At 55.6% G+C, this 26,058-nt stretch overlaps 8 protein-coding genes across 8 annotated transcripts; 2 read left to right on the top strand and 6 right to left on the bottom strand.

The window, feature by feature from the left end:
- Positions 1–3,807: 3,807 nt before the first annotated feature.
- ColSpa_05808 (retinol dehydrogenase 11) lies at positions 3,808–5,191 on the top strand (the record flags this gene model as incomplete). Its single annotated transcript, XM_049272020.1, has 5 exons — positions 3,808–3,883; positions 4,038–4,070; positions 4,153–4,314; positions 4,373–4,674; positions 4,745–5,191. 5 exons carry the CDS (start codon positions 3,808–3,810, stop codon positions 5,189–5,191), a joined length of 1,020 nt encoding a protein of 339 aa, XP_049127977.1.
- A 1,010-nt stretch (positions 5,192–6,201) lies between these two features.
- ColSpa_05807 (DNA topoisomerase 2) lies at positions 6,202–7,899 on the bottom strand (the record flags this gene model as incomplete). Its single annotated transcript, XM_049272019.1, has 1 exon — positions 6,202–7,899. The coding sequence occupies one exon, from the start codon at positions 7,897–7,899 to the stop codon at positions 6,202–6,204; it is 1,698 nt and encodes a 565-aa protein (XP_049127976.1).
- Positions 7,900–7,937: 38 nt separating this feature from the next.
- On the bottom strand, positions 7,938–11,639 carry ColSpa_05806 (DNA topoisomerase 2; the record flags this gene model as incomplete). The annotated part of the gene is made up of 1 exon (XM_049272018.1): positions 7,938–11,639. One exon carries the CDS (start codon positions 11,637–11,639, stop codon positions 7,938–7,940), a length of 3,702 nt encoding a protein of 1,233 aa, XP_049127975.1.
- A 1,397-nt stretch (positions 11,640–13,036) lies between these two features.
- ColSpa_05805 (uncharacterized protein) lies at positions 13,037–13,660 on the bottom strand (the record flags this gene model as incomplete). The annotated part of the gene is made up of 3 exons (XM_049272017.1): positions 13,037–13,217; positions 13,274–13,425; positions 13,481–13,660. 3 exons carry the CDS (start codon positions 13,658–13,660, stop codon positions 13,037–13,039), a joined length of 513 nt encoding a protein of 170 aa, XP_049127974.1.
- A 779-nt stretch (positions 13,661–14,439) lies between these two features.
- On the bottom strand, positions 14,440–15,063 carry ColSpa_05804 (acetyltransferase; the record flags this gene model as incomplete). Its single annotated transcript, XM_049272016.1, has 2 exons — positions 14,440–14,592; positions 14,647–15,063. 2 exons carry the CDS (start codon positions 15,061–15,063, stop codon positions 14,440–14,442), a joined length of 570 nt encoding a protein of 189 aa, XP_049127973.1.
- Positions 15,064–16,897: 1,834 nt separating this feature from the next.
- On the top strand, positions 16,898–20,023 carry ColSpa_05803 (phospholipase D1; the record flags this gene model as incomplete). The annotated part of the gene is made up of 9 exons (XM_049272015.1): positions 16,898–17,114; positions 17,180–17,353; positions 17,416–17,426; positions 17,497–17,767; positions 17,897–18,016; positions 18,068–18,167; positions 18,225–18,503; positions 18,557–18,663; positions 18,714–20,023. 9 exons carry the CDS (start codon positions 16,898–16,900, stop codon positions 20,021–20,023), a joined length of 2,589 nt encoding a protein of 862 aa, XP_049127972.1.
- A 716-nt stretch (positions 20,024–20,739) lies between these two features.
- On the bottom strand, positions 20,740–23,074 carry ColSpa_05802 (uncharacterized protein; the record flags this gene model as incomplete). Its single annotated transcript, XM_049272014.1, has 3 exons — positions 20,740–21,087; positions 21,144–22,821; positions 22,881–23,074. 3 exons carry the CDS (start codon positions 23,072–23,074, stop codon positions 20,740–20,742), a joined length of 2,220 nt encoding a protein of 739 aa, XP_049127971.1.
- Positions 23,075–24,169: 1,095 nt separating this feature from the next.
- Positions 24,170–25,267, bottom strand: ColSpa_05801 (ankyrin-1; the record flags this gene model as incomplete). The annotated part of the gene is made up of 1 exon (XM_049272013.1): positions 24,170–25,267. One exon carries the CDS (start codon positions 25,265–25,267, stop codon positions 24,170–24,172), a length of 1,098 nt encoding a protein of 365 aa, XP_049127970.1.
- Positions 25,268–26,058: the final 791 nt, after the last annotated feature.

Raw genomic sequence — 26,058 nt, 5'->3', positions numbered from 1 at the left:
GACCGAGTCATTTTGCATCCGTGGAAGCTGGGTAAGCTCACCACGTTGGGGGGAGCATTCTTTTTCTCTTCCTTTTTTCTTCAAACACAGACCCCCCTTGCATTGGCATTCTAGACTGTTTACTCGTTTTTATTCTTCCATTCACACATACAACATGGCGTCGGAGTTGATGAAACACGACTCCCACCACCCCCCCAGCGAGACGGAAGGTCTCCGTCCCCGACCCTTGATGACTAGGAATTTAATGTCCGTCGGTTCTGTTTGTTGTTTCCTGTCTGGTAGGCAGATGGACCAGAGCTCTTACCCCTTCGGGGCAGACGAAGTAGAAGTACAGACAGACACTACAAGAACACCACGAGTAGGGGTTTTTTTGACGTGAAAGAATTGAAGACATGACAAGACATGCTGGTCACACCGGGCCCATCGATATGATAATGAACGAACGCTCCAGAGCTTGAACGTGCTTGACTTTTGTTCGCATCCGCAATTAGTGACGAACTAATTCAAGATGGCTTCCAGAGCCTTTGACGACATCAATGGGCCGCTGCCAGTGCGTGCGGCCTGTAAGCCCCTTTTTCGGTCGCCCGTTCGGGAAGCATCGTGGATCACTCTTTCTCATCAACGTTGACGTTACATCCGGTGCAGTTTTGGGCCGAGGAGGACCCCATCCAGCTGCTTGGCGCCCTGGCCTCTGCGTCCCATGTTTAGACCCCCAAACCCGCCCGCCCCTCCTTGTGGCGGTGCCATGCGAAAGGTGAATGGCCTGCGAGAATGGACGAGGGTGCGCGGCGGCGGGGTGGGGGGAGCTAAACTCAAAAAGGGTCAAGGTTCGCTATTTGCATGTGAAAGTTTGAGCTGAGCAGAGCAGAGCAGAGCTGAGGACCAAAAAAAAAAAAAGAAAAAAAAGGTGTGGCGCCTACTGGAGGCATCTCCACGCGAGAACTGGGATGGTGCCGGTCTGGCGATGTTGTCGCTGGACTCGTTGCCATGGTAAGAGTGGGTTTTTTCGAGATGAAAGAAAAATATTTCGATATTGGTGAGAGGTGTTTAATTGAAGAGCCTCTTCTCCCATCTGCGCCTCTTGACACTTGACGCGGTTGCTGTGTCACACACGAGATGGGGATTTTTTTTTGTTTTGAGTAACATTAACGGGAGGGAAACGGGGAGTCCAGTCTGTTGGTGGTGCCGTGTGGCCGAGATGGTCGCAGGATTCTGGAAACCCTGTCAAGGGGGGTTCGGTTGAAGTCTGAGAAGGCCATGATGACCAACCGCTCCGGGGTGCACGTGTGCATGGCAAATGACACTTCACCGTCAGTCAGGCTGGACCGCGCCCCGTCCCGTTGGAGCTGGCGTCCTGATGCTCTCTGCTTCCATCCCGAGATGTCAGATGTCACGGAGGGCGGACGGCGCTTGTGCACGTGTGTGTCGTGCCGCCGTGGCAGGAGGGAGAGGTTGGGGCACGTGCTCCCGCGGGGTTGAGAACAGTGGGAGAGCCCCCGGGGCCTCCGTCCGGTCCGCGCCCGCCTTTTGATGGGCGGGCCGGATGCTCGGATGGACGCGGCGGCGTTTGGCGGCGTGGACGAGACTACAATGGCAGAACTATACAGCTCGCCATGTTGTCGATGACTGGCGTGTCCGTGGGCAGAAGAGAGATGCTTGGCATGGTTCGTCCGATGGCCGCAGCTCCCTCGCAACGGCCGATGAGTTGGTTACCTAGGGCCCGGGACGCCATGGGCGAGCTGCGCTAAAGCGTAGAGTGATGCGCTGGCAGTGAGTTGAAGGATATAGCTTCTTGGGGTATGCCGGGTTTCGAAGATGAGAAGCCCGGCAACGGATAAGGGCGAGCGCTGGTCGTAATGGTGCTTCGAGGCCAGGGTGATATCGTGGGAGTTGTGACGGCGCGTTGCTAAGGAGGAGGAGGGGCTAAAGTGGACGGGCCATAATCTGCAGTGTGCGCTAGGCCTACGGCGTAGCTCGGAAAGCTAGGACCAGCCCTGTCTCTCCGACCACTGCGCTGTCCCTCTTTCCACCCCTTTGGGCAATGTATCACGGGCGCGACAGCAGGTGGAGGCAGCAGAACGGGACAGCATGGCCATTGGCAGGAGGATGCGGTGGCGTCGCGGCGTCTGCCTACTGCGTACGGATGATGCGTTGGGTTACCGGATGGATAAGGGTGTTTGAGGACACGCGAGCCCGTTTGGAACGGGGAGGCAAGAAAGGGGAGACCAACGAAGACGACAGCATCAGATACCTATCGGCGAAATGCCATGGTTTCAGGATTTCCAGGATTCTGAGCTCCTCCGCGTGCCCCCCTGTCGCTTCAGCCACTTCCATGATGATATGGTGAATAACGATTCTGGGTCCTTTTTTTTTTGCCGCAGCCGTGGTCGCCTGTTGGGCCGAGAGAGAGGGAGAGGGGATGAAATGCAAAGGACGTCACATGCCGGCGGCATAGCTAGCGGCGACGAATACCTAGCACGCAGCTACGGTGGGATGACGCCAAAGACGGGGGGCCGTCTGGCTAGACCGACGCAATACATCGTCATTGGGCGAGGCGACGTCCTCGCGGCAGAGGCAGTCGAGGTAGTCGACGGGTACCAGGCGATTGGTTGCTGTGGCATAGCTTTTGCGTCATCAGTTCGCAAACAAGCTGGCCCGCGCACTAGCCACAGCCCGAACAGGGGCCCCTCTCTCTCTCTCTTCCTCGCGTTCCTCTGTCCAGTGTGTGCTCCACCACTGCAGTCATTGGTGCGTGGGTGTTTGCTGCAGTACCTACCTACCCCAGTAAGATTGGCGTGCATATGGATGGGGATCAAGAGCAAAGAGTGAGGACAGCCCAGGTCTAGCCAGGCTTGTTGGGCTGGTGAGGTAAGGGTTAGGTGAGGGCAGACCATCAGGTAGCAAGGATGCGATGAGGCAATGAGCGCGCAAGAGAGAGAGAGAGAGAGATAGGGAGACTGACTGACGAAAGGGGGAAAATATCGAAGGGAGACAAGCTCCTGAATGGTGCAAGCCACCATGGTCACGGCATCAGTACGGATACTACGTGGAGCCATCGCCGGCTGGGAGGCCCTGTTTGGGAGACAAGAGCGTCACTGCTTCATCCCAGAGGGGACGACGGGGACTGCAATGGACTGTGGTGTTGTTTTGCTTTGCCTTGCTTTGCTCTGCTCTGCTCTGCTCTGTTCTACTGGTCTGGTCTGGCCTGGCCCCGGCCTGGCGTTGGCACGGACGGCCCCCGGTGGGCTCTGCGGTGCTCCTGCTCCTTTCTTTTGGATCTTCATTTGCATCACCCAGCGCTCCCAGTCGGACGCCCAAAGCAAGTACCGCCGTCGCCGCCGCACCACACACACACACACACACAAAGTCTTTTTTTTCCCCTTGCCTTTTTTCCCTTGCCTTCCACCTGCTACCAAAACCTCTACCCGCACCCACACCTCTTTTGGTTTTATCTCTCCTCTCTGCCTGAGCTTCCAGACCTGAACATTATCGTCACAAAATCCAAACACCTGGCCATCTCTCGTCCTACAACATCCCTCCCGTCCTTTTATCTTAAGAACGTCTCCCAGCTTCAGCCACTGCTACCTGCTGCTTCCTACCCCAAAAACCAAAACATCTCTCCAACCCCACGCAAGCTCCGATTTCTTGAAACACCCCTAGCTTTCGAGCTGGTCCCGGTATCACACGACACCACTTCCCCCGACCGCAACTTCTTTCTCTCCTCCCAAATACAACACCGACACACACACACACACACACACACACACAAACACACATCGCAGCAAATCCTCGTCGCGATCTTTCACAATGTCTGACTTCCCGGACGCGCCCACCACGGCTCCCTCTGCCAACGGCAACACCTACATCCAGGCCACCAAGGAGAGTAAGGTACGTAGTCGCCGCCAGCCCAGAGATCCCGCGACTCCCGCGTCACAGATCTCGCTCCCTCAGGAACCTCCGGCTAACTTGCGCGAACAGTGTTTCAAGCTCCAATCCTCACCTCGAGCAACGACGATGAGCTAACAATTTCCTCCCAGACGCTACCGCTGCCTTCGAGCAGGTTTCCAACGGTATGTTGTTTTTGTTTTATCCGACCCCGTATGACGTCTTTGTGGCGCATCACCACGTACTGACCAGATTTCTTCCTTTCAGGACCCGTCGCCCAGAGTGTCAAGGACCAGTCTGCAAAGACTACCAACGAGCTCGGCAACCTCGCCGCCGCTCGCAGAACGCCCTCTACCCCCGCCGCCACCGGCCAGCCCTTGACTCACTACCACTCCTTCTTCTTCGAGCTTATCTCGTGGAACAACCCTCGTACGTGATAGCTCGGATTCCCGCTCTTCCCCGAATCCCGACTGACAGCCAGCCACAGGTGCTTCGGCCATTGCCTACAGCTCCATTGTCACCCTCATCTTTGCTGCCCGTTACCTCGATGTTCTGCGATACAGCTTGAAGCTCACTTGGATGGTGCTTGGCACCACCGTCCTTGCCGAGCTCGCCGGCAAGCTCGTCCTCAACAACGGCCTCGCTACCCAGCTCCGCCCCAGACGTTACTACGTCATCCCCAGAGAGACGCTCGATGCCGCCATCGGAGACGTTCACGAGCTTGTCAACTTCTTCGTGATTGAGGCTCAGCGCATCGTCTTCGCCGAGAACGTTGGTGCTTCTGCTGCTGTAAGTTGCTCGCGTGACAATCTCCACAATAATTGACATCATCGCGGCTGACACAACTTTTGCGTCGCAGGCCTTCATCGGTGCCTTCATCGCCTACTACCTTGTCAAGATCGTCCCCTTCTGGGGTCTTTCCCTGATCGCCACCACTGCTCTCTTCATGGTTCCCCTCCTGTACACCTCCAACCAGGAGCTCATCGACGCCCAGCTCAACCGCGCCGGCGAGGTGATCAACCAGCAGACGAGCCAGTTCCGCACTGTCGCCAGCAAGCACACCGCCGAGGCCACCAACATCACCAAGCAGTACATGGGTGACTACACTGCCAAGGCCCAGCAGCTGCTCGGCCGCCGCTCCGCCTCCCCCGAGGCTGCTCGCTCCCCCGCTCCTCAGTCTCAGGCTCCTGCCGACGTCCGCCCCTCCGTCGAGGAGCAGGACTTCCCGGCTCCTCCCAAGGCTGACTTCCAGTCCGAGCCGGTTGTCCCGGAGGCCGAGGAGAAGACCCCCATGGTCGCCTCCTAAATGTCTTGTTCGGTTGGTTTTCTGAGTGTACACAGGGCTAGTCAGCATACATTTTATGCCCGCTAGCTCGACGACAACGGAACGACTCATGACGAACATGAACGAGATCACGCGCACCACCTTTCTCTCTACGACTTTGTTGGCGTCGTCGGGTTTGCGGGTGGGTTCTGGCAAGGAGTTTTAGTTGCACATAGTCAGCAACGAAAAGGATAATATCAGAAGGTGTCTCCAAGCGGAGGCAACGGACGTGGAACGAATTATCGTGTACGCATGTAGTGTATTGGCTTTCATTTTAGTTCTCTCTTCATGGCACACGGCTTTGGCGAAAGGGGGATCATCAGATTGTCTAGGGGACGCAAAGAAACGAGTCATTTCTACACCCGGCCGTTCATTTCACACTCGCTTCGTGATGTTGGGTGGCGTGCAGGTTTCGAGACTGCCAGTTGGTCAGATGCGTCGGAGCGTTGTGGCTTGGCAACGACAGTCTGCCATGGCGCATGCGTGATGTGATGCTAGGTTGTGACCGCTCCAATATCGAATATCCAACTGGCTCTAACGACCTAATGCATCTCGGGACCAAGCCAGCTTGTCCTGCTGTCTGTCCCCAGAGATGTCAAGATGTGAAAGCCACCACACGGCCAGCGCCATCTTGCAAGGTCCATGGCCAGCGACGCGTTGCGAGACACCGAGAAATCACGCTGGAGTGGAAAGCGAAAGATTTGAGGTTTTGAATAATTCCATGGTGGACCCTTGCTTCCTCCCCGTTTGGGAACACGATATAGGTATACTAGCAAGCCACAGGCCATCGAGGCCCGAAATAGAGCAGAAGGGATTGAGATGTTTCCCAGAGAGCAAGAGCAAAATACTAAAAATAATAAAAGAGAAAGCGGCAGTGCTGTATGCCCTTTCGTGAAACCACCCGCCGTGATCCCCGTTCGTCGATACTATCCCGTGTACACACAAAGCACACACACGCTCTCGCGCGTAACTAAAACCCTTCCCCTTTTCCCTTAATCACTGTCCATGTCGAACGGGTCATCACTCTCCGGCTCGTCAACATCCATTTCGCTATCATCGTCGATGACATAGGTAGGCTTAGCCTTCGCCTTGGCCGCAGCCGCTCGTCCTGGTCTGCCTCTAGCAGCCGGCCGAGGCGGAGACTCGGGCTCTTCCATCTCAACGTCGTCGTCCTCGTCGTCGCTCAAGACACGCTTGGTCGCCTTCTTCGCGGCGTATGCCTTGGCAGCAGGAGAGAGCGTGGTCGGCTTGGAGGCAGCCTTCGCCTTGGGCTTGGCCTTGGGCGCGGGTGCTGCTTCGGCATCCTTGGCCTTGTTCTTCGTTCCCGCAGGGCGGCCACGACCCTTCTTCGCAGGTGCAGCAGCGGCGGCAGGGGCAGACTTGGCCTCCTTGGACGTGGATGCCTTGGAAGCCTTGGCAGCAGGGGCACCGTCGTCGCTCAAGAAGCTGTCGATGTCATCGCCCTTGGTGAACGTCTTGTGAGGAGACGAACGAGCAAGCATTTCGTAGTTGGTGTCATCGATGCTATCGTCATCGAAGTTTCTTGACGCCTTGGTCTTGATCTTGGGCAGAGTCGAGTCGCGTCCGTCAGGTCGGTTCATGGCGAACAGACTAAGCCGGCCCTTCTCCGTCTCTGCCTTTGGCGCGCCGATGCCCCGAACCAGAGCGCCAATGTCTCCGATCTGGCTGTCGTTTGCTTCAGACTCTGACTCGTCGTCCAGGATGTACTTGGACTTTTTGGTCGCGGCAGCTCGTTGGCCCCTGCCGTTAGCTGAGGGCTTCGCGGGTGCCGGCTCAGGAGAAGCGCTCTTCTCCTCGACGCTTTGGAAGTTGTCTTCAGACAGCTCAGACGACTCGTCGAGGACGTACTTCTTCGTGGAAGCAGCCCGCTGCGTACGAGAAGTATTGCCCTTGGTTTCAGGCTCGACTGATGCAAGCTTTGCGGCAGGTTTTGCTGCGGGCTTCGTTTCGGGCTTCACACTGGAGCTCTTCTTGCTTCCCAAATTCTCGAAGTCGTCGTCGCTTTCCAACTCTTCCACCCGAGGTGAAGGTTTCTTGGCCGCCACAGGTTTGTGGCTTTGTGAGGAATTGTCTTCGGTCGCGGACTCGACTGGAACTGAAGCGCTCTTCTTGTCCAGGCTGGCAAAGTCCTCATCGTCATCGGACTCGCTCAAGGTATAGATGGGCTTCTTCTTAGTTGCCGCCGCCCTCGGGCGGGTGGTTTCAGTAGGAGCCGTTGGCTTGGCAGAGCCCTTGCGACCAAGAGCAGCAAAGTCGTCGTCCGAGAAGGCGTCGGACTCAGCATCCTCCTTCTTGGGCTTCACCTTTGCCTTCTCAAACATGGCGGCAAACCTCTCAGCTGCCTTCTCCGTTACCTTGGGAGCAGCCTTAGCCTTGGCGCCAGCACGCTTCTTCTCGGCAGGCGCGTAGTCATCGTCGTCCTTCTTGGCCTTGCGGCCCTTACCAGCGCCAATCTTCTTCGACACACGCCTACCGAGTCTGCGGATATTGGTCTGGATTTCGGCGTCCAAGGCCATCTGGTTCTCCCACTCGGCCACGAAATCATCGAGGTCCTTGATCCAGAGGTCCTTCTCGCTCAGAGCGAGCAGGGCGTCATGCTCGGCCTTCTTGTTCTCGATCTGTCTCTGCAGTTTCTCGAGGCGCTCATAGGTCAGAGACCAGATGGGCATCTAATTGAGTCGGTCAGTATTTAGATTTAAGCGTCAGGTCAAGGGGCACCAACAGAAAGCAGGTAGTCGTAACCGTTGGTCTGTTCGTCGTTGTCCTCCTCATCCTCATCATTGCCCTCCATGTCTTCGTCGGTGGACTTCTTCTTGACGTTCTTGTCCTTGTTCCTGGGGAAAGCCTCGTACTTGCGCTTGGCAAGCTCCTCAACGAGGACCTGCTTCTTCTTCTTGGCCACGATAAGCTTGCCGTCGATAATCTCCCTGATGAAACGGGCCTGCTCAGAGAGCTTTCTGAAGTCCGAGTGGTATACACCGAGCCAGTGCTTCTTGCGCTGAGCGTACATCTCCAAACGGTAGTTGTAGAACTCCTCCAGAATGTCCTCGACCTTTTCGTACTTGCGAATCTGGCCCCGAGTGTCAAAGGCAACCAAGTTTGAGGTCGCGATCTGCTTGCTAAGCTTGAACCGCTCCATGAGACCATCCGCCAAGACGTCCTTGGAGTGCTTGTCATCCATCTGAATGACGAAGTGAACGTTCTTGTGGTCGTTGAATTCCTTGTAATCCTTGATCCAAACCGGGCCCTTAGTGCCGCTGATGACCTCTTCAAGCTTCGCCTTGAAGTCATCTGTCCACATGCGGATGGGGAGTTCGGTAACAATGACTTCACCTGTTCTCTCGTCGAGCTCACAGATACCGTTGAACTTGTAACGGTCCTTCTCGGACTGCTCGGGAGTACCCTTCCAGCCACGGAACCACGGCATCATGGGCTGGAACGCAGCGTCCTCTGGGTTTGAGGCATCGAGGCGGCCCATGCGCCTCTTGAGGTTGTTGACGATGTCGATCGGGTGGTAGTTGGGGATGGAGGTACTCCAACCAGTACCAATACCATCGGCACCGTTGCACAGAATCATGGGAAGGATCGGCGCATAGACCTTGGGCTCGATTCTCTTTCCGTCCTCGTACTGGGGCTCCAAGTTGGGCTCATCGAGGGCAGAGAAGATCTTTCTGGCGAAGGGAGACAGTCTCGTATGAATGTAACGAGGACTGGCAGCATCCGAACCACCGGCAAGACGAGAACCGAAGTTTCCGGAGGGCTCCAAGCAGTTGATGTTGTTGGAGCCCACGAAGTTCTGAGCAAGACCAATGATGGTCTGCTGGAGAGAGACTTCACCGTGGTGGTACGAGGTCTGCTCGGAAATGTAACCAGCCAATTCAACAACCTTCTGATCCTTGACCAAGTTCCTCTTGAAACAGGCGTAAATGACCTTACGCTGACCGGGCTTCAATCCATCGACGACGGAAGGGATGGATCGCATGTTATCAGCCATAGAGAAAAGGATAAGTTCCTTGTTGACGAAGTCCGTGTAGGTAATGGACTTGGTCGAGTGGTCGAGGAAAGTACCGGGCACAAAGTTACCGAGCCATTCCTTTCTAGCGTCTGCCTTTTTCTTGGAGAAAGCCAGGTCGAAGAGCTCGACCTCATCCGGCTTCATCGTGTCGAACTCCTTGAGATGGTCATCGAGGTTGGTAAAGTAGACCTGGGCGTCCTCGTTCGAACTGGTACCCAGACCCTTGAAGTACTTGTAGTGCCACCTGGACAGCTCGCTCCTGTGGCCTTCCTTCCACTCTTCGTACTGAGGCTGGGTGAAGAAAGACTTGAGGCGAACCGGCTTCTTGGGGTTGGGTCCTTGCCAGACCTTCACGATAGGAGTGATGAACTCCCGGAAGAAGTCGGGGATTTGCAGCAAGGATGGGTACTGGACCTGCAAGAAGTTGATGAGAAGACCCTTGATATGAGAACCGTCGTGATCCTGATCGGCCATGATCATCAGATGGCCATATCGTAGACTCTTTGTGTCGGTGTAGGTCTGCTTGTGCTTCAGACCGAGGAACTGCTTGATGTTCTGGATTTCCTGGTTCTTCGTGATCTGGTCGATGGATGCATCACGGACGTTCAGCATCTTACCACGAAGGGGGAAAACTCCAATGCGGTCGGGGTCGAGAATTGCACGGCCGGCAACAGCCAAACTCTTGGCAGAGTCACCTTCCGTGAGAATGAGTGTGCATTCATGGCCATGGCGGGTGCCAGCCAAGTTGGCATCAACTAGTTTCGAGTTGCTGATGCGAGATCGCTTGTTTCCGTCGCTCTTGGCCATCATCTTGTCGGCCTTCTTCTCGGCGAAGTCGATGATGTTCTGGATGGCGTCTGATTTGGCGATCTTCTTTAGGAATTCCTCAGTCAAGGCACACTTGCTACCAAACTGGCTGACCTTGGTGGTCATCTGCTCCTTCGTTTGGGAAGTGAACGCGGGGTTGTTGACAAGACAGTTCACAAAGATGAAGATGTGATTGCGAATGTGGTTCTGCTTGAGAGCGTGGCCCTTCTTTTTCTTGTCGAGGGTCTTGAGCAGTGAGCCCGTGATCTGGTCGGCAATATAGTTGACGTGTGTTCCACCGGATGTAGTGGCGATGGAGTTGACAAACGAGACCTGCTGGAACGAGCCGTCTGACACAGTGAAGGCAATCTCCCATCTGGGATGAGCGTCAGTCTTGTCAACCTCAACGACGACCTTGGGCTCGACGCCCTCCTCGGCACCGCGTTCCTTCGCGATAGCCTTGGCATACATCTCGCAGTAGCCCTTGAAGGCAAGCTTGATGTGGGTGCCGTTCATGTGCACCTTGATGCCCCGAACGGTACCAGCCATGTCGTAGACGCGGCGGTAGATCAGAGCCTCGAGATCGTCGTCAATGCCAGTCATGCTGAACCGCTTGAAGTCAGGCTTGAAGGTGACGCGAACAAAGTCGCTAGTCTTGCTGCTGGTGATCTTTGCCTTGCCGCACTTGCTCATGTTGTCGGTCCAGATTTGCTTGTATCTCTTACCGCTGTTGGAGTCTTGACACTCGAGGGTGAACTGCTCACTGAAGACGTTGCAAAGCTTTGCACCGTAACCGTTACGACCACCAACAGTCTTCTTCTCGTCGTCATCGTAGTTGGAACCAGTAAGGAGGTGACCGAAGATCATCTCAGGGATGTAAATCTTCTCCTTGCCGTGGATCTCGACCGGGATACCCTTACCGTTGTTCTCAACGGTGATCTCTCCAGCCTCGCGGTCGACGGATATCTTCATGTAGGTCATGGTGGCATCTCGCTGCTTGTTGTCGGCAGCGTTGACGAGAATTTCGTCAAATATCTTGTACAGACCAGGGACGAACGTAACCTTGCGATACTCCATGAGCTTCGTCTCTTTGTTGAAAACCCACATGGGTTGCTCTGTCGGCTCCACGGATCCAATGTAGGTATCGGGACGCTTGATGATGTGCTCGAGCTGGGTGAGCTTCTGGTAGGTATCGGTGGCCGTCTTCTTGGACTTGGGTCCCGAGACGGGCTCCTCGTCGTCGATCATCATGCTGTCGTTTTCGATTTCCGCGAGAGGGTTCCCGTTGGACTTCTTGGCAGCGGGAGCTTTTTTAAGCTTCTTCGCGCTAGGGGGTGTGTTGGAGAAAGTGGATGCGCCATCGTCGTCGTCGTCGGACTCGGGCTTTGCCCGCTTCTTGGGTGCGGCCTTCGTCTTCAGTGTGGTTTGCGTCAGTTTCTTCGCTGGCGCCTTCTTGGCGGCGGCGGCCTTAGCCTTGGGCTTCTGCGACGGATCAGTATTTGGTCGAGGGGTTGTCTGAGAAGCCGCCGGCTTTGGTAGCGAAGAGCCTTGCTTCGACAGCGATATGGGAGGCAGCAGCATAGACATCGTGCCAGGTGGTTTGTGTAAAGGTCATGGAGTAAGGTAACAGGAAGGGCTGATCGAAGGAACATGGGTTGAAGGGATTGCGCAAATGTGGTTGGGTTGTGGTAGCGTGGGTTCGAGGTTGAAGGTAGTCTTCTCGCCGAAGGTCTGCGACAACGTGACAGGCCTTGAAGATCGAGGATACGACGGCGAACAGTCGTGCCGGGGTGGTTGATGATCAACACCCGGCCGAGAGGAAGGCGCAACTGTGACTCTTTTCTCCCGTTGCGGCAAGAAGGGAGGGTGCGACCGCAGTGACGGGGCTCCACTAGGCGACAGGAATTTCTGTCGGGCTAGGAAAAAAAAGAAGCAAACATACCGCAGGCGCAAAGTCAGACTCCTCCCCCATGCTAAACACGGACTCGGCATCGGAATCCATCTTGTACAGTATTCTGCGCTCCCCGAAGCGCGGGGAGAAACACGAGAGTAGGCGGGTAACAGTGGTGCTCGATACACTCGGTAGTGGTGGTGTTGGAGGTTGAAGATTCGCTCGGCGACAAGTGGAAAAGGATGCAAGTAGAGGCTTTGTTCCGAAACGGCTAGCTGGGCGGACCAGGCGCGCAATTGGCACGAACGATCGTGAGAAAAAAGAGAGGGAGGACGGGAGCGAGGGTGCCAGCTCGATCGAGGTCTTTTACATTGAAATGTGGGATGTGAAGGTCGCGTTGGGCGGTTCGCGTGTAGACGCTTGGTGTGGATGGGGGGGGAGACGTTTTGTTGTTGGTAGCAACCCTTGGGATGTTGATGTTTGGCCCCGGGGTAAACAAATTGGCAAGACTGGAGTCGCGACACACTCCTGGCCTTCTCTGACTGGACCGCGTTTGGGCCCTCCCCTTCCCCTTTGTTTACTGCCTCAGGCCCTGACGCCTGTCACGGCGTGGCGCCAGGGTCTTGGTTCTAGAGGCGGGGTGGGGAACTGCCATCTCTGCCTGCCCCGCTGTCCAATCGAGGCGCCGCGGTGTCACTGAAATTCCGCAACAAACCAAACGGGCGGGAGGTGCCAGACCCACAACCTTAAGCACCCGGCAGCGCATGGTCACTTTGGTTGCTTTACCTGCCCAAAACGACGGGCAGCACAGTCAGTCGGCGCGCTAGAGGACGCTCTCGCCCGCCGCTCTCTCATCATCATCATCATCACCATAACCATCAAGATCACTAAGTGGTCGATGGCATTTCTTTAGAGTCCCGAAAGTTCTTCAATTAAACACCCAGAAGCTCATTCATCCGTCTCGGTATATTCCCACCCCACTGAACATGAATATCAACTCCCCGAATCACGCCTCGTACCTCTCAGACAATGAACCGCCTCCCTGCGCCCAGCCGCCTCCTAAACACACCGCTTCTGCACCTGCAGTAGCCCTTTAGACAACACGCCTGGTCTTTCCCGTCTCGACCTCGTAGATCCAACCGCTCAGCGTCACGCTATCAGGCACAAGCTTAGAGGCTTTGATGAAGCCAATGTCCTTCTTGACGGCCTCTTCCAGCTCGGGGAAAGGCAGAAAGTCGGGAATACGGTTCTTGGCCTCCAATGAGGCATCAGCACTAGAAGCACGTCAACGAATGGGCTCACAAAGGTTCGGTCCGTATGGAGCACTGACCCCAGGTTCTTCTCGACGATGCCGTACGCATCTTCGTTCTTGAACGTCAACATGCCGCAGCCCGTGTGCTTGACCAGCACGATCTCGTTCGTGCCGAGGAGCTGTTGCGAGATGACGATGCTGCGGAGTCCGTCGACAGCTGACGCGCCGGCCTGCCATTTATAGTGAGCGGCGCTATCCTCTCCAAACAGGATGCTTTGTTCTTACATTGCGAATGACATGTGCATCGCCCAACTCGATTCCAAATGCCCGCGCCGGGTCGATTCTGGCGTCCATGCAAGTGAGGACGAGATACTTCTTCGCGGGCGGCAAGGCCAAGTGCCCCTTGTCGAAGCCAGACGAGTAGTTTTCCGAGGCAGCCTCAACGTTTTTCTGAATGTCGGACATGATGAGCAGTTTATTATATATTGATATGGTTGGAGTATGACGGGGAAGATGGCTAGATATATATTGTAAGACAGTGAGAAGCGGTGACGATGAGAACCACAGAAAGCCCGTCTCAGTGTTGTCGGAGGTGGGAGATCCCTGGCTAGTTATCCGTGTTTCCCCTCCCAACCAAGCTGGCCCAGGTAATCTTGCATACGCAGCACATAGAGTTTTGGGTAATCCCATAGCATCTAATTGTGGATGGATTGCGTGCTTCGGGCTTTGTACACGAAGAACGACGTTCAGCCAACGAGCTTCGCCGTCTCCGCACACTCCCAAGCGTAGTTCGGTCCCGGGTGGGAAAGGTGAGGTAGCGCCGCCTAGTCAACTTCAAGGTGGGGTTGATCGTGTCACCGATCGGCGTTCTTGATAAGCTGTCACCGGGGTTGCGCCAAGTCTTGGCCAAGGGACCCTTTCACGACGACCTCCCGAAGTTGCTGTCAAGTACCGTCCTGGGTAGCTTTGCAGTGCATCAACGGTCAATGGCAGTCATGTCATCCCAGAGGACCACCACCGAGCCGCTTCGAAGGACCCACAAGGCTGGGAAGTTCACCTGGTCACGTTGCAACATGTCGAGATCCCGACAAGTTGTTCGTGCGAGCATCGGAAGAAAAACCCTTGGTTGATTTTCAAACGCCGTTGCCTGCACGGGCGCAAATGAAGATATGAGTCGCCTCGTCTCTGCCGGGATATCTACAGCAGACCCCTTTACAACGCCACCAGAGCCAACCGTCAACTGCCTAGGTTGTGAGCTGCTTGTAGAAAAACACCTCATCCTTCAGCTGTCGTGGAACGGCAGGGCTGATGCCGTAGTTAGGAATCCTGCCAACCTCGACGTATCCGAACTTTCTGTAAACGTCTTCTCCCGGGCTGCCAGCTTCAGTGTCAACCATCTATGCTTGTAATTAGCAACCGCCTGAGTACACAACAGCTTTGCCGGGTCTTACCAGCAGTGTTCGTCCTCGCCGAACCGCCTCGCCCTCCAACGCACTCATCAACATCCGGGCACCACCTCGCCGACGGAATTTGGGACTGATGAGGAGCTTCTCGACGAAGCCGCGGAACGGACCAGTCTCCGAATAGGGCATCAACAGCATGACAACGCCCATAAGCTCGGTTCCCTTGGGCTTGCCTCCCGGCTCGGATTCATCAAGGAGGATCAGCATCATCCGGGTTCCGGCGGTCACCTCTGCTATGCAGTCCTTCCACCAGCTCAGCAGCTTTTCGTGTGACAGCGGCGGTAAGAAGGTGGCGAGGGTCCGATCTGAGCTGATACAGGCAGCATGCAACGCTGCAAGGTAAGGGATCAGATGGCTGTGATCTGCCGGGGAGAAGATGTATGGCGTCCCCGAGCTTGAGGACATTGTGATGATTATTGTCTGCGTCCCCGGCTGCCCAATAAGCTGCACCGGCCGTCGTAGTGAATAACGTAAAGGAGGGAACTGCAACGTGCTGGTTCGATGGCCTCGAAGTTGCACAACAGGCCAAGAGGGGTGAGGGCTGACGAAGATCCGCCACACAGGAAAAGTGTGAGGTTGCGCTGTAGCTCCGATGGGATGTTGGGAGCCGCCTCTCACAAGTGTGGACCGAGGGTTAAGACTACGAGGTGCTGTAAGAAGTATCAGATGTGATAATTCTCCAAACGTGCCACAACTGTTTCCCAAGCGAGGGTCGGCGTTTGCTCTGAGCTTGTACTCGCCGTTTGAAAGACTCCAGGGGGCTAGCCTGACAGGGTGAGGGGAAACTTGTCAAAAGCTCACCTCAGCTTCGGGTATATGAGCACGAGACAACGAGTTGCGCCAGCTGAGGCTGCGTGTGAGGGACGGACCGGGTATGAGTCAATTGATGCAACTGACACTCACAGAGGGTCTCAGAAGGGAGCGTGGAGGATTGAAAAGATGGGTTTGGCGGGCGTTGCGGGCTCGGAGGGTGTGCGTGCAGCTGTCTCAGTCACGAAGGGAATTCCGATGGAGTCGTCCAGGTCGGAGGAATCCATCCTGGAGAAGCTTTTTTGAGATCGTTCAGTTGTCTTTAAGGCTGGTTTAGCGCCGTTCTGCCGTAGAACTGGCCCAAGCCCGTTGCGCGCGCTGCGAGGGAATTCCCGGCGCAAGGGGGCCCCCCGCATGGAAGGATGTGATGGAAGGTGGCAGCCACGCCAGGCACTTGCAGCACGGACATGCAGAATGTTGCGTCACGGGTTCCAGGCCAAGCTCCCGCTGAATTTCGGCCCCTACACGCCTGAATGACGGTTGGCGGCTTGCGACGAACGCTGGCATGCCCGATGTTTTACGCCTTGGCAACTAGCCGTGTCTCTCTCATTAACTTCCGACAGGGGTTGGGGCTGTTTGTCAACTGCCTTCGTCTGTGAAAAGCGATGGTTCTCGGCATGGTACTTTACTTGGCAGAAACGAGGTGCTGACCATGCCTTGGCTTCCGTAGCGCATACTCATCCTAGAAGCCGACCCCAGATGATCTGTCTTAGTAGCGAAACAAGCTTAGGCACAGAACCCGAGAGGAAGACGTGCCAATGCGAAGGGTCAAGTGCATATTGTTCACTTCAACATACCGCTCGTATTCATGGTCGTCTTCTTCCCACTTTGTCCCCCGTTGCCCCGTTGCCCCCGTAGTTGATAGTACTCCCCCGCTCTACCTGAACCAAAGTGCTCCCATTCAGCTCCCATACCGACAAATCAGGTCTGCCCACTGGAAATCCTTGAAACCCAATTCCCCCAGGCCATTGGCATTTGATAGGCTCTCACAACTCGGACATAGAGAGGTGACTCCCGTCTCAGTCCACTTGCGGGAGCCCGGGCACACGGACCATCCGGTCTCATCCAACCTCTAGCTCCTTCACCGCAACTACCAGCTGATTGAGTGTGTCCGCTTGGTGAGGGAAAAGTACCTCTGTCTCTGCTTGGTTACCTCCCCTCCTCGCGCCACTCGCATGCACCTTACCCCTCTGACGTCGCTCGTTGGACCCTGTTTCATCGCGTCCTTCTACACAGCCTCAGCTCCGTGGTTCCCCTCCTCCTAAAGCTTGCGATAACGACACACTCACCGTCGTGAGCTCTCACTTTCATTCTTATCATCACCCACACGTCTCGCGGCTTCTTCGTATCACCATTTCATTTCCGCATCACTCCGACCCTCACATTTCGGCCTCAGGACCTCCAACTGAGCAGCAGCTCCCCGGCCGCTATGGATCAGATCTTCCGCAAGGTGGAGCGGGGCATCGACGCCCTCTTTGGCGATGAGCGTCACGCCCACACGCACATGGGCCACGAGTGCCACGAGCACCATCCTGCCGGCCATGCCGAGAACCGATTCCAGTCTTTTGCTCCCCAGACCACCGGCAACGCCAAGTGGTATGTCGACGGGTGCTCCTACTTCTGGGCCGTCTCGGAAGCCATTGAGCGTAAGTATACACGAGAGTGTCCCTCACGTGCGCTATCGACTGCCTCTAATCGTGTGTGCATGCAGAGGCCCGCGAGAGTATCTACATCCTGGATTGGTGGCTGAGCCCGGAGCTCTATCTGCGCCGCCCCCCTTCCCAGAATGAGCGTTACCGCATCGACAACCTGCTCAAGGCAGCCGCCGAGAGAGGTGTCAAGGTTAACATCATCGTCTACAAGGAGGTCGAGGCCGCCCTGACCCGTGAGTCCTGCCCCTATCCGAGCCCCTATCCGCGTCTGAAGCTGACAAGCCATGGTCCATAGTCAAGTCCTCTGTAAGTAAAACTCAACAACATGAATGCCATCCGCTCCTAGCATCCGAGTCATGCTGACATCCTCACCTAGCACACAAGGAATTACCTGGAAAGCCTTCATCCCAACATTGGCGTGTTTCGACACCCTGACCATGTCCCGACGGGCTACGATTTCCAGGCTGAGCTCCGCCAGAACTTCTCCAACATGACGGTCAACACCTTCTCCTTATCCAAGGCCTCTGGTGACGCCATCAAGGCCATCTACGGTACTGCGTCCGACGGCGTCACCCTGTTTTGGGCTCACCACGAGAAGCTGTGTCTGATTGACGGAAAGCTCGCCTTCATGGGAGGTCTTGATATGTGTAAGTCATCTGTTCAGTTGCTCATTAGACTTGCTAACAAAAAAACAGGCTTTGGCAGATGGGATACCAACAGTAAGCTAATACCATGATTCGCCCCCCGGCAACGTGCCGTTCCTAACTGAAAGACAGGTCACCCTATCGCGGACGCCCACCCAGGCAACTTGGACGCCATCATCTTCCCTGGCCAAGATTACAACAACGCTCGCGTCTATGACTTTTCCGACGTCGATAACTGGGAGCAGAACAAGCGTGAGTCACCTTTGACATCTACAACGTCGTGCACACTAACAACATCACCAGTTGACCGTACCAAGAACTCCAGAATGGGCTGGTCCGATGTCAGTATTAGCTTGAACGGCCCCATCGTCCAGCACCTGGCAGACCACTTTGTCGACAGATGGTGCGTTCCAGGCCCGCTTGTCCGATTCGACTGAAGCACACCACTAACGGTGGACAGGAACTTCATCTATGAAGAAAAGTACGGCAAGAAGAACCCCGGCAAGTACCAGGCACTGGGAGGTGCCGCTGGCAACTCCGACGCCGGAAGGATCGCCGAGAACGAGACGGAGAGCGGCGGCCTGTTCGGCGGCGGCCACTCCAGCCACCTGTTCGGCGACCTCTCCGAGCGCATCAACCGCGGTGTGAGTCGTCTGATGGTCAGCGACGACCAGGATGATGGAAGACCTGTCAGGATCGACCGCGGCGACCGCGCGGCCAACATCCAGCTCACTCGAAGGTAACTTGGCGCGTCTCACTCGTCACAAGAATTGCTACTGACCGACCGTAAAGCTGCACCAAGTGGTCTTCCGGCCACGCCACCGAGCACTCCATCGCAAACGCCTACATTGACGCCATCACCAAGGCCCGGCACTTTGTCTACATGGAGAACCAGGCGAGTCTCCCACCCCCTTTTTCTCTCTACAGCCCGCTCCCCATGTACTAACAGACGCACAGTTCTTCATCACGGCCACCAGCAAGGAGCAGCACCCCGTCACCAACAAGATCGGCCGCGCCATGGTGGACCGCATCATCCGCGCCGACCGCGACGGCGAGGACTTCAAGATCGTTGTCGCCATGCCCGCGGTCCCGGCCTTTGCCGGCGATCTCAAGGCCGACGACGCCCTCGGCACGCGCGCCATCATGGAGTTCCAATACAACTCCATCTCGCGCGGCGGCCACTCCATCATGGAGACCCTCCGCTCCGAGGGCGGCATCCAGGACCCGGGCCGCTACATCCGCTTCTACAACCTCCGCAACTACGACCGCATCAACACCTCCTCCACCATGGCCAACGCCGAGCAGCGTTCCGGCGTTCGCTACGAGGACGCCCGCCGCGAGCACGACGACGTCGTCGGCGCGGGCTACGGCGACAGCGGCGAGGGCACCGGGGCCCGCTGGGGCGAGCGCAACTCGCAGTACGAGCGCTACCAGGAGGCCGCCTCCCACGTCTCGGACCAGACCTGGGACACCGTGTCGGCGTGCTACATGGACGCCGGCCCGGACCTGCACAGCGTCCCCTGGCACGGCGAGCCCGAGGCCGAGATGGACGCCTTCGTCAGCGAGGAGCTGTACATCCACTCCAAGCTCCTCATCGCCGACGACAGCCTCGTCATCTGCGGCTCGGCCAACCTCAACGACCGCTCGCAGCTGGGCACGCACGACTCGGAGATCGCCGTCATCATCGAGGACCCCACCCCGATCGAGTCCGAGATGGCGGGCCGCCCCTTCACGGCCTCCAAGTTCGCCACGTCGCTCCGCCGCCAGATCTTCCGCAAGCACCTCGGCCTCCTCCCCGACCAGCGCTGGGACCGGCCCAACGACAACTGGACGTCCGTCGAGCGTGGCCCCAACGCCTACGACTGGGACTCCCCCGCCGACCGCCTCGTGCGGGACCCCATGTCGCGCGGGTTCTGGGACCTGTGGGAGCGCACGGCGCGCACAAACACCGAGGTCTTCTCCAAGGTCTTCCACAACGTGCCCAACGACCACGTCCGCACCTGGAAGGACTACGACGAGTTCTTCAGCAAGCACTTTATCATCCCTGGCGCCAAGGACCAGGGAGACACGGCCGGCAAGGTCGAGTACGGCCACGTCGTCAGGGACGAGTTCCCCGGCGGCGTGCGCGAGGTCAAGGACTGGCTCAGCCGCGTCCGCGGCAACCTCGTCGAGATGCCCCTCGACTTCCTTGTCGACGTCGATGACATTGCCAAGGAGGGTCTGTCCCTCAACAGCTTCACGGACGAGATCTACACGTAGGTGGGGGAGACTAGGAGATTTTGAAGAAAGAAAAAAAAAGAAAGCAATCACGGAGAAAACCAGCAACCGGATACGTTGACAGACGTTTTGCAATCTAGAACAGAAAAGAGAAACAAAAGCACTCGGCTAGTCTTCACCAAGTAGGAAGTGTCTTTTCGGTTTGAATACCTCGTCGATAGCAGCAATTGAACAGAACAATCCCCAACTGTCGGACCTTGTCTCGTGGATATGTACTTGTGCCTGGCCCTCTCAGTCCCCCGCGACATCCCTATACTCTCCCTGACTACGTTTCGAATGAGGAAAAGGACAGTATCAAACGTATAGTTCGAAACTCGAATAAACAATGTATAATCTGTCAAATGGCATGTGCAGGGGATCATCGTATATCCTCCACCACAGCCAAGCAAAAAGGGTAGTATACAGACAGGTAGGCCTCTCTGGACCTCTCGGCCAATTCCATGCCAAGGAAAGACAGAAGAAAAAAGGGAATAAGGAAAAAAAGGCCCCATCAACTCCGTGAGTAGCCATCTCAATGCTTTAGGTTTTTTGTCATCTGCTTCCCATAGACGAAAGACACACAAACGTTGTGACGTCCAGCCCCAATTCGTCGTAGCCTCATTCACGGCTTTCCATTAGTCCAATTTCCGTAGATGGTCATGCGCAGGACGATTCTGCTCCTCCAGACTCTTCAGCCACTGCTCATGTGCGTCGGGTTTCTAATCCACCTTGCCGTTGCCGTTGGGGCCCAACAGACCCTCCTTCATCAGCTCCTTGTTACCCCAGGACTCCTCCAAGCGGAAGTGTCCACCACGACCCCGGCGAGAGCGGCTGCGGAACCATGAGAAGGCACCAAAAGCCAGGCCGAGGATGCAGCCCAGGGTCAGGTAGGGGTGCTCGACAAAGGTAACACGCATGTCGAAGAAGATCTTCTCGAAGCTCGAGATGGTGAGCTTGGGCTTGATCTTGGGCGGCGAAGTGACGACCTTGTTAATGGTCTCCAAAATCGAAGTCCGCGACAAAAGAATGTTGTTACCAGTGATGGTTGTGTCCCAGTATCGGCGGTTCTATGGACAGTGTTAGTCTTGCAAACCAAAGATGTACAATCACAGAATAGGCTTACGTCTTCGTCATTGATGATGACACGGTCTCCATCCTTGATGTCGATGCCGTACGTGGTGCGGATCCATCTCTGCCAAAAGACAGCATCGACCCAGGCAAAGGCGACCTGTTTCCTGTCCGACTTGTCCATGTTGATGCGGGTGGCCTTGGCCGCGCGCAGGGCTCGCTGGTCGCCGCGGTCTTCTGCCTCATCAATGCGGAGTTGCTTGGCGTCACGCAGTTCTTGTCGTTCATGCTGAAAGAGAAGGATCTGCTTATCCATCCACTCGTTGGCGGCACTCTTCAACTCGCGCTTAGCTCTGAGGAAGCCTTCCTGGTCCTCCCTATTGATGATTCCGAGAACGACAATCTTGCCGTCCATGATCTCCCGCGCGTTGGAGGCAGTCATCTCAGGAATGATGGGCAACCAGACCGACTTCATCCAGTTCAAAACTTGGTGAACATCGCGCATCTCCTTGGGTGTGAGCGGCTGGTAGTACGTGGGACGGCCCTCCCTCGACACGAGCAAGCGGGGCCAGGTTGTGATCTTGTAACGAGAAAAAAGAACGGGGTCCTTTGTCTTGACAAGCTTCGCCTTGCCGATCAGGCTGAGGGGGATACGCTCGAGAGCCATGAAGTCCTCACTGGTAGTAGCATGGTCGTAGAAGTAGATGAAAATCACCTCTTCTTTCTCCTCGAGGGCTTCCAGAGACTCGGCGTCCACATCCTGAACTCCTTCGCTGATGTCGATCGCCTTCTCTGCGTAGTGGACAAAGTCACCGAGGCCTCTCAGACCTTCGTACTCGACGCGCTCACCACCTTTGAAGAAGAGGATGGTAGGGTACCCGCGAAGGTGGACGTCCTTGCAAAGCCTGGTCTCCACATCGCAGTTTACCTCTCCGATGTTCAACCGGCCCTTCATCTCCTTGGCCAGTTGCTGCCAGTTAGGTGCCATAGCCTGGCAGTGGTGACACCACGGCGCGTAGAACTTGACAAACCAGGGCTCCTGGGTCATGGTTACCAAGGTCTGGAACTTCTCGGCAGTAAGAGGCACAGAGATGCCGTCCTTGTTGGGAGTAACGGTAGGCTTCTTCACCACAGACTTGGTAGGGGTAGCGACGGCCTTCTCGGTGGTGCTGGCCTTTGCATCGGCCTTTGCGTCGGTCTTATCGGCAGGCTTGACATCCTCCTTCGCAGGAGGGGCCTTCGGGGGAGCCTTGGTCTCTTCTTTGGGCGGCGTCTTCGCATCAGTCTTCTCATCGGCTTTGGCGTCCGTCTTCGCATCCGTTTTGGTGTCCGTTTTCTCGTTCGCGGGCTTCTTGGAGTCGTTGGTCTTGCCAGGGGCCTTGTCGGGGGAGTACTTGTCACCAGCCTCGGGCAATTCGATGCTGCGGGGCCTCGTTCCAGGCTTGGCCGCTTCCAGGTGCTTCTCGATAACGGGGCTGACTTGATCGATTTCCTTAACGCCCTTGATGATCTCCGACAACTCGCCATTCTTGTAGAGAATGGTGCTGGGGTAGGATGAGACACTGTGGGATGCGCAGAGATCGTAATAGGCAACGCAATTCACCGTGGCGAAGCGGAAATCGTAGAAATCGGTGAAGGATTTGTCCTCCTTCGACTCCGGCTTCGAAGTGTAGTAGAACTCGTACAGGGTCTGGAATATCGGCGCATAATCGATGCAATGCGGGCAGTAAGGGCTACGTTATCGTCAGCAAGGACGCGTACAAGGGGGAGACGGAGAGCAGAGGCATGTTACCTGTAGTGCTTGATAAGCATGAATTGGTGGGCTTTCACCTCCTTTTCGAACGTATCCGGTGTCAACTCGAGTATTGGTGGCACCTTCATGGAGTTGAAGTAGGTGCTGGCTTGGTCCTCCTTTTCTTCCGCTGCTGCTTGCACCCCGGATAGCAGGGTCGAGCCCAGGAAGAGAAACAAAGGCGATAACCTCATTGCGACGGCGAGGCTGCACCTCGTAGGTGCAATGATTGGTGAGAAGAATGTAGTTGCAGGAACCGCCGAAGCAAATCCGTGTCGACGGATGGACTCGGTCGATTAAGGGGGCGCGACGAAGCGCAATCGATGTCAAGCCGCAATCAGAGGTGCAGCGTCAGATGGGTGTGGATCGGGTGGTGTCGTGATGAGGTGCGTCGAGGGGTTGCAAAAAGGGTTCGAGGTAGTTAAAACCTACTAGATCGCCGGAGACATGGAGGGTAGAAAAGGTCGAGAAAGAAGCTAATGTTCCTTTCTTCGTCTATGTCAAAGCCCCCCGAAATCGTCCAGCGGCGTCGAAAGAGAAAAAATGGGTGGTGGTGGACTGGTGGTGCTTTTGCAAAGGGGGAAGCCAAGCATAAAGGGACCAACAAAGCGAGCGACGGGACTGGTAGGCAGGCAAAAGGCAGGCAATGGCAATGGCAAGTCAGGAGGAGGCCGTGTGTCAAGATTCTGTAGCGCCGTCCAGGTTCAGTTCCAGCCGTTGCGCAGGCCAAACAAGGAAGTATGCTGCCTGATACTTGAGGCAAGCAGGGATGCTGCGCGTGTGGTCCTTGGGGTGAGGCCACAGTCGCCCACACAGTCTAGACTCTCAGTCCGTGGTGCCTGCTGGCAGGGGCTGACAGATGGGAAGTGGAACGCGTGTGGAAGACTGCGGGACCGTGTCGTGCCAGCTGCCCGCCTACCCTCGATCCCTTCTCCACTCCATCTCCATCCCGCCACTAAAAAGAGCTCAACCAACTTTCAATCTTACTATGTACAATTTACTAGGTAAGGTGAGGTAGGGCGTCACCCAGGTGGATCTTGCATACGATAAGAATAGCAAAAGTGGCTTATCCATCCCAGATCGCCACCTTGGATGAACGTCGACGACTGACGAAACTCAGAAAGTTCAGAGTCTTGGTCCAATAGCACATGCAAAATGTCAACGCATCACCGCAGAGAACAAACTGAAAAATAAAAGCTGACATAATTTCACGAACGCTAATGGGCAACAAACAACTAGCTTGTTAACTCCGAGTGGACTGAACCAACTCTCGGTTTCTGATGGTTCTTTCAGTAGCCCTCAAATTTGTTGAAATACTGATCCTCATCACTGTGGTTGTCCTCCGAAATCCCCACAGAGGCGGCATCGTCGACAGTCGTTGATAACGGCTTGCTCCTGAAGGACTGAACAGCAGTTTGATAGACGCTATCACTACCAAGTGTCCAGTCTTCTGGTTGGGAGCCGTGCGAAGAATTCGCAAGGAAATCCGGGCGATTACCGCCTGTTGTGGAATCATCATAGTTGCGGTCCCGTATTTCCTGCAGCAGTTGTTTGAAGGCCAACCACTCCTCGAATGATGGCCTCGTCTCGCCTGGTTGTCTCCGTTCGTCGCTGCCATACATACGCGCTGTCATGATCTTCATCGGTGTATCGCCAGCAATGTTTGCTTCATCTGGGTTCAGACCGCGAATCTGAGCATCCTGCAAGACTTTGATCAGGTCGAGATTCGCACTTTGTCCTGCAAAGTGAAGGATGCCTGACCCGTACTTGTCTATGGCATCGAGCCTAGCCTTGCGTTGGATCAAGAGCTCCATCAGTGCCAAGTTGCGCCACAGAATCGTATCGTGAAGGGGGGTACGGCCGTCGAAGCCCGGTTGCTGTGATCGCAGATCGAGGTCCAACCCGGCACTGCAAAGTAGACCAAGAGATCGTTCCCAGTCCCACCTTCTAGGGTCCCAACGATCGACATTGCTCGTCCGGCGAGCTCGGTACGACAGCGGACACACCCAGTCGGTGTCTGTTTTGACTACAAACGGGGAATCGTGCCGCAGCAAAAGTTCAACCATCTCTGGGTTGTCAAAGGCAAAGATGATTGCAGTTTCTCCTTCGTTGCCACGGTAGTTTTTGACCTGTGCACTCACATCTGCGCCGGCGTCAATGACTGCTTCAGCCATTCTCACTGAGCCAGGAGGCTCATATCGGGCAGCATAATGAAGTGGTGTCCAGCCGCTTCTGGTCTCTGTCTTCGGGCTTGCACCACGGTATAGCAGGACCTCGAACGAAGTGTAGTCGTCAAGATAGATTGCCCAGTGCAACGGACACCACCCATGACCGTCGAGGCTATCAATGTCAGTCCGGGTCTGAGTTATTGCGTCTGATACGGACATTGATGTCGCTCCGAGAACTGCATCGTGTATCAAAGTCGATGTACCGCCTGGTCCTGCTTGTGAGAAGGTGAGATGCTCAATCATGCGACGATGCTCGGGTTTAAGAGACTGGATCCGGTTGTGCTTCGCAGCGTAGTACAGAAGCCGAGAGCGTGTTGCGGCCGTCCTAGTCTATGTTAGCATAGAGCCACATTACGCCTTGTAAGTAGCTTTACCATCCAGTCACATTTTCCAAATGCAATGGCCAACCCTGCTGGACAAGAAATGCCGAAAGTGGTAGGTTGACGTCACGTAGAGATATCTACAAGGCGATAACCCGTAAATACTCAACAGAGACGACATAAGCGGCTTGGTTCGGTGAAAGTGACAAACATACCACGAGAAGCGAGTTGCCATCATCGTCCACATCTGTCGGCAATACGGTTGAGTTGGTAATGCCTTGCTTTATCCAGTCGATATCGCAGTTGTACACAACTGATACCATCAGGTCTCGGGGAACCAGTTTTGAAACATGAAGATGAAAAGAAGAGCCAACTCCAGTCAGAGCGCCCCAGGAAGTTGCAACAAAAATCGCACGAGAGAGAAGCCATCTAGGAAAGAAATAGAACAGGCGTGATGAATTAGAAGGACCTGCTCTGCATTCTCGGAGGTCACACTTCCTTGGCCTTAACAGCGGAACACTGTTGTATTGGAGGAAAAGTGCACCAAAAACAGAGCGCATCCAAGCTGGCGTCTGGATTCTGAAGTGGTGATGACACTGGCATCTGCACCGGGGCGAGCAACTTCGGAGA

This window comes from Colletotrichum spaethianum, assembly GCF_022836535.1.
Source record: "Colletotrichum spaethianum MAFF 239500 DNA, contig13, whole genome shotgun sequence".
NCBI classification, from domain to species: domain Eukaryota; kingdom Fungi; phylum Ascomycota; class Sordariomycetes; order Glomerellales; family Glomerellaceae; genus Colletotrichum; species Colletotrichum spaethianum.
The sequence above is the reverse complement of the archived record's forward strand: the minus strand, read 5'-3'. Positions and strand labels throughout refer to the sequence as shown.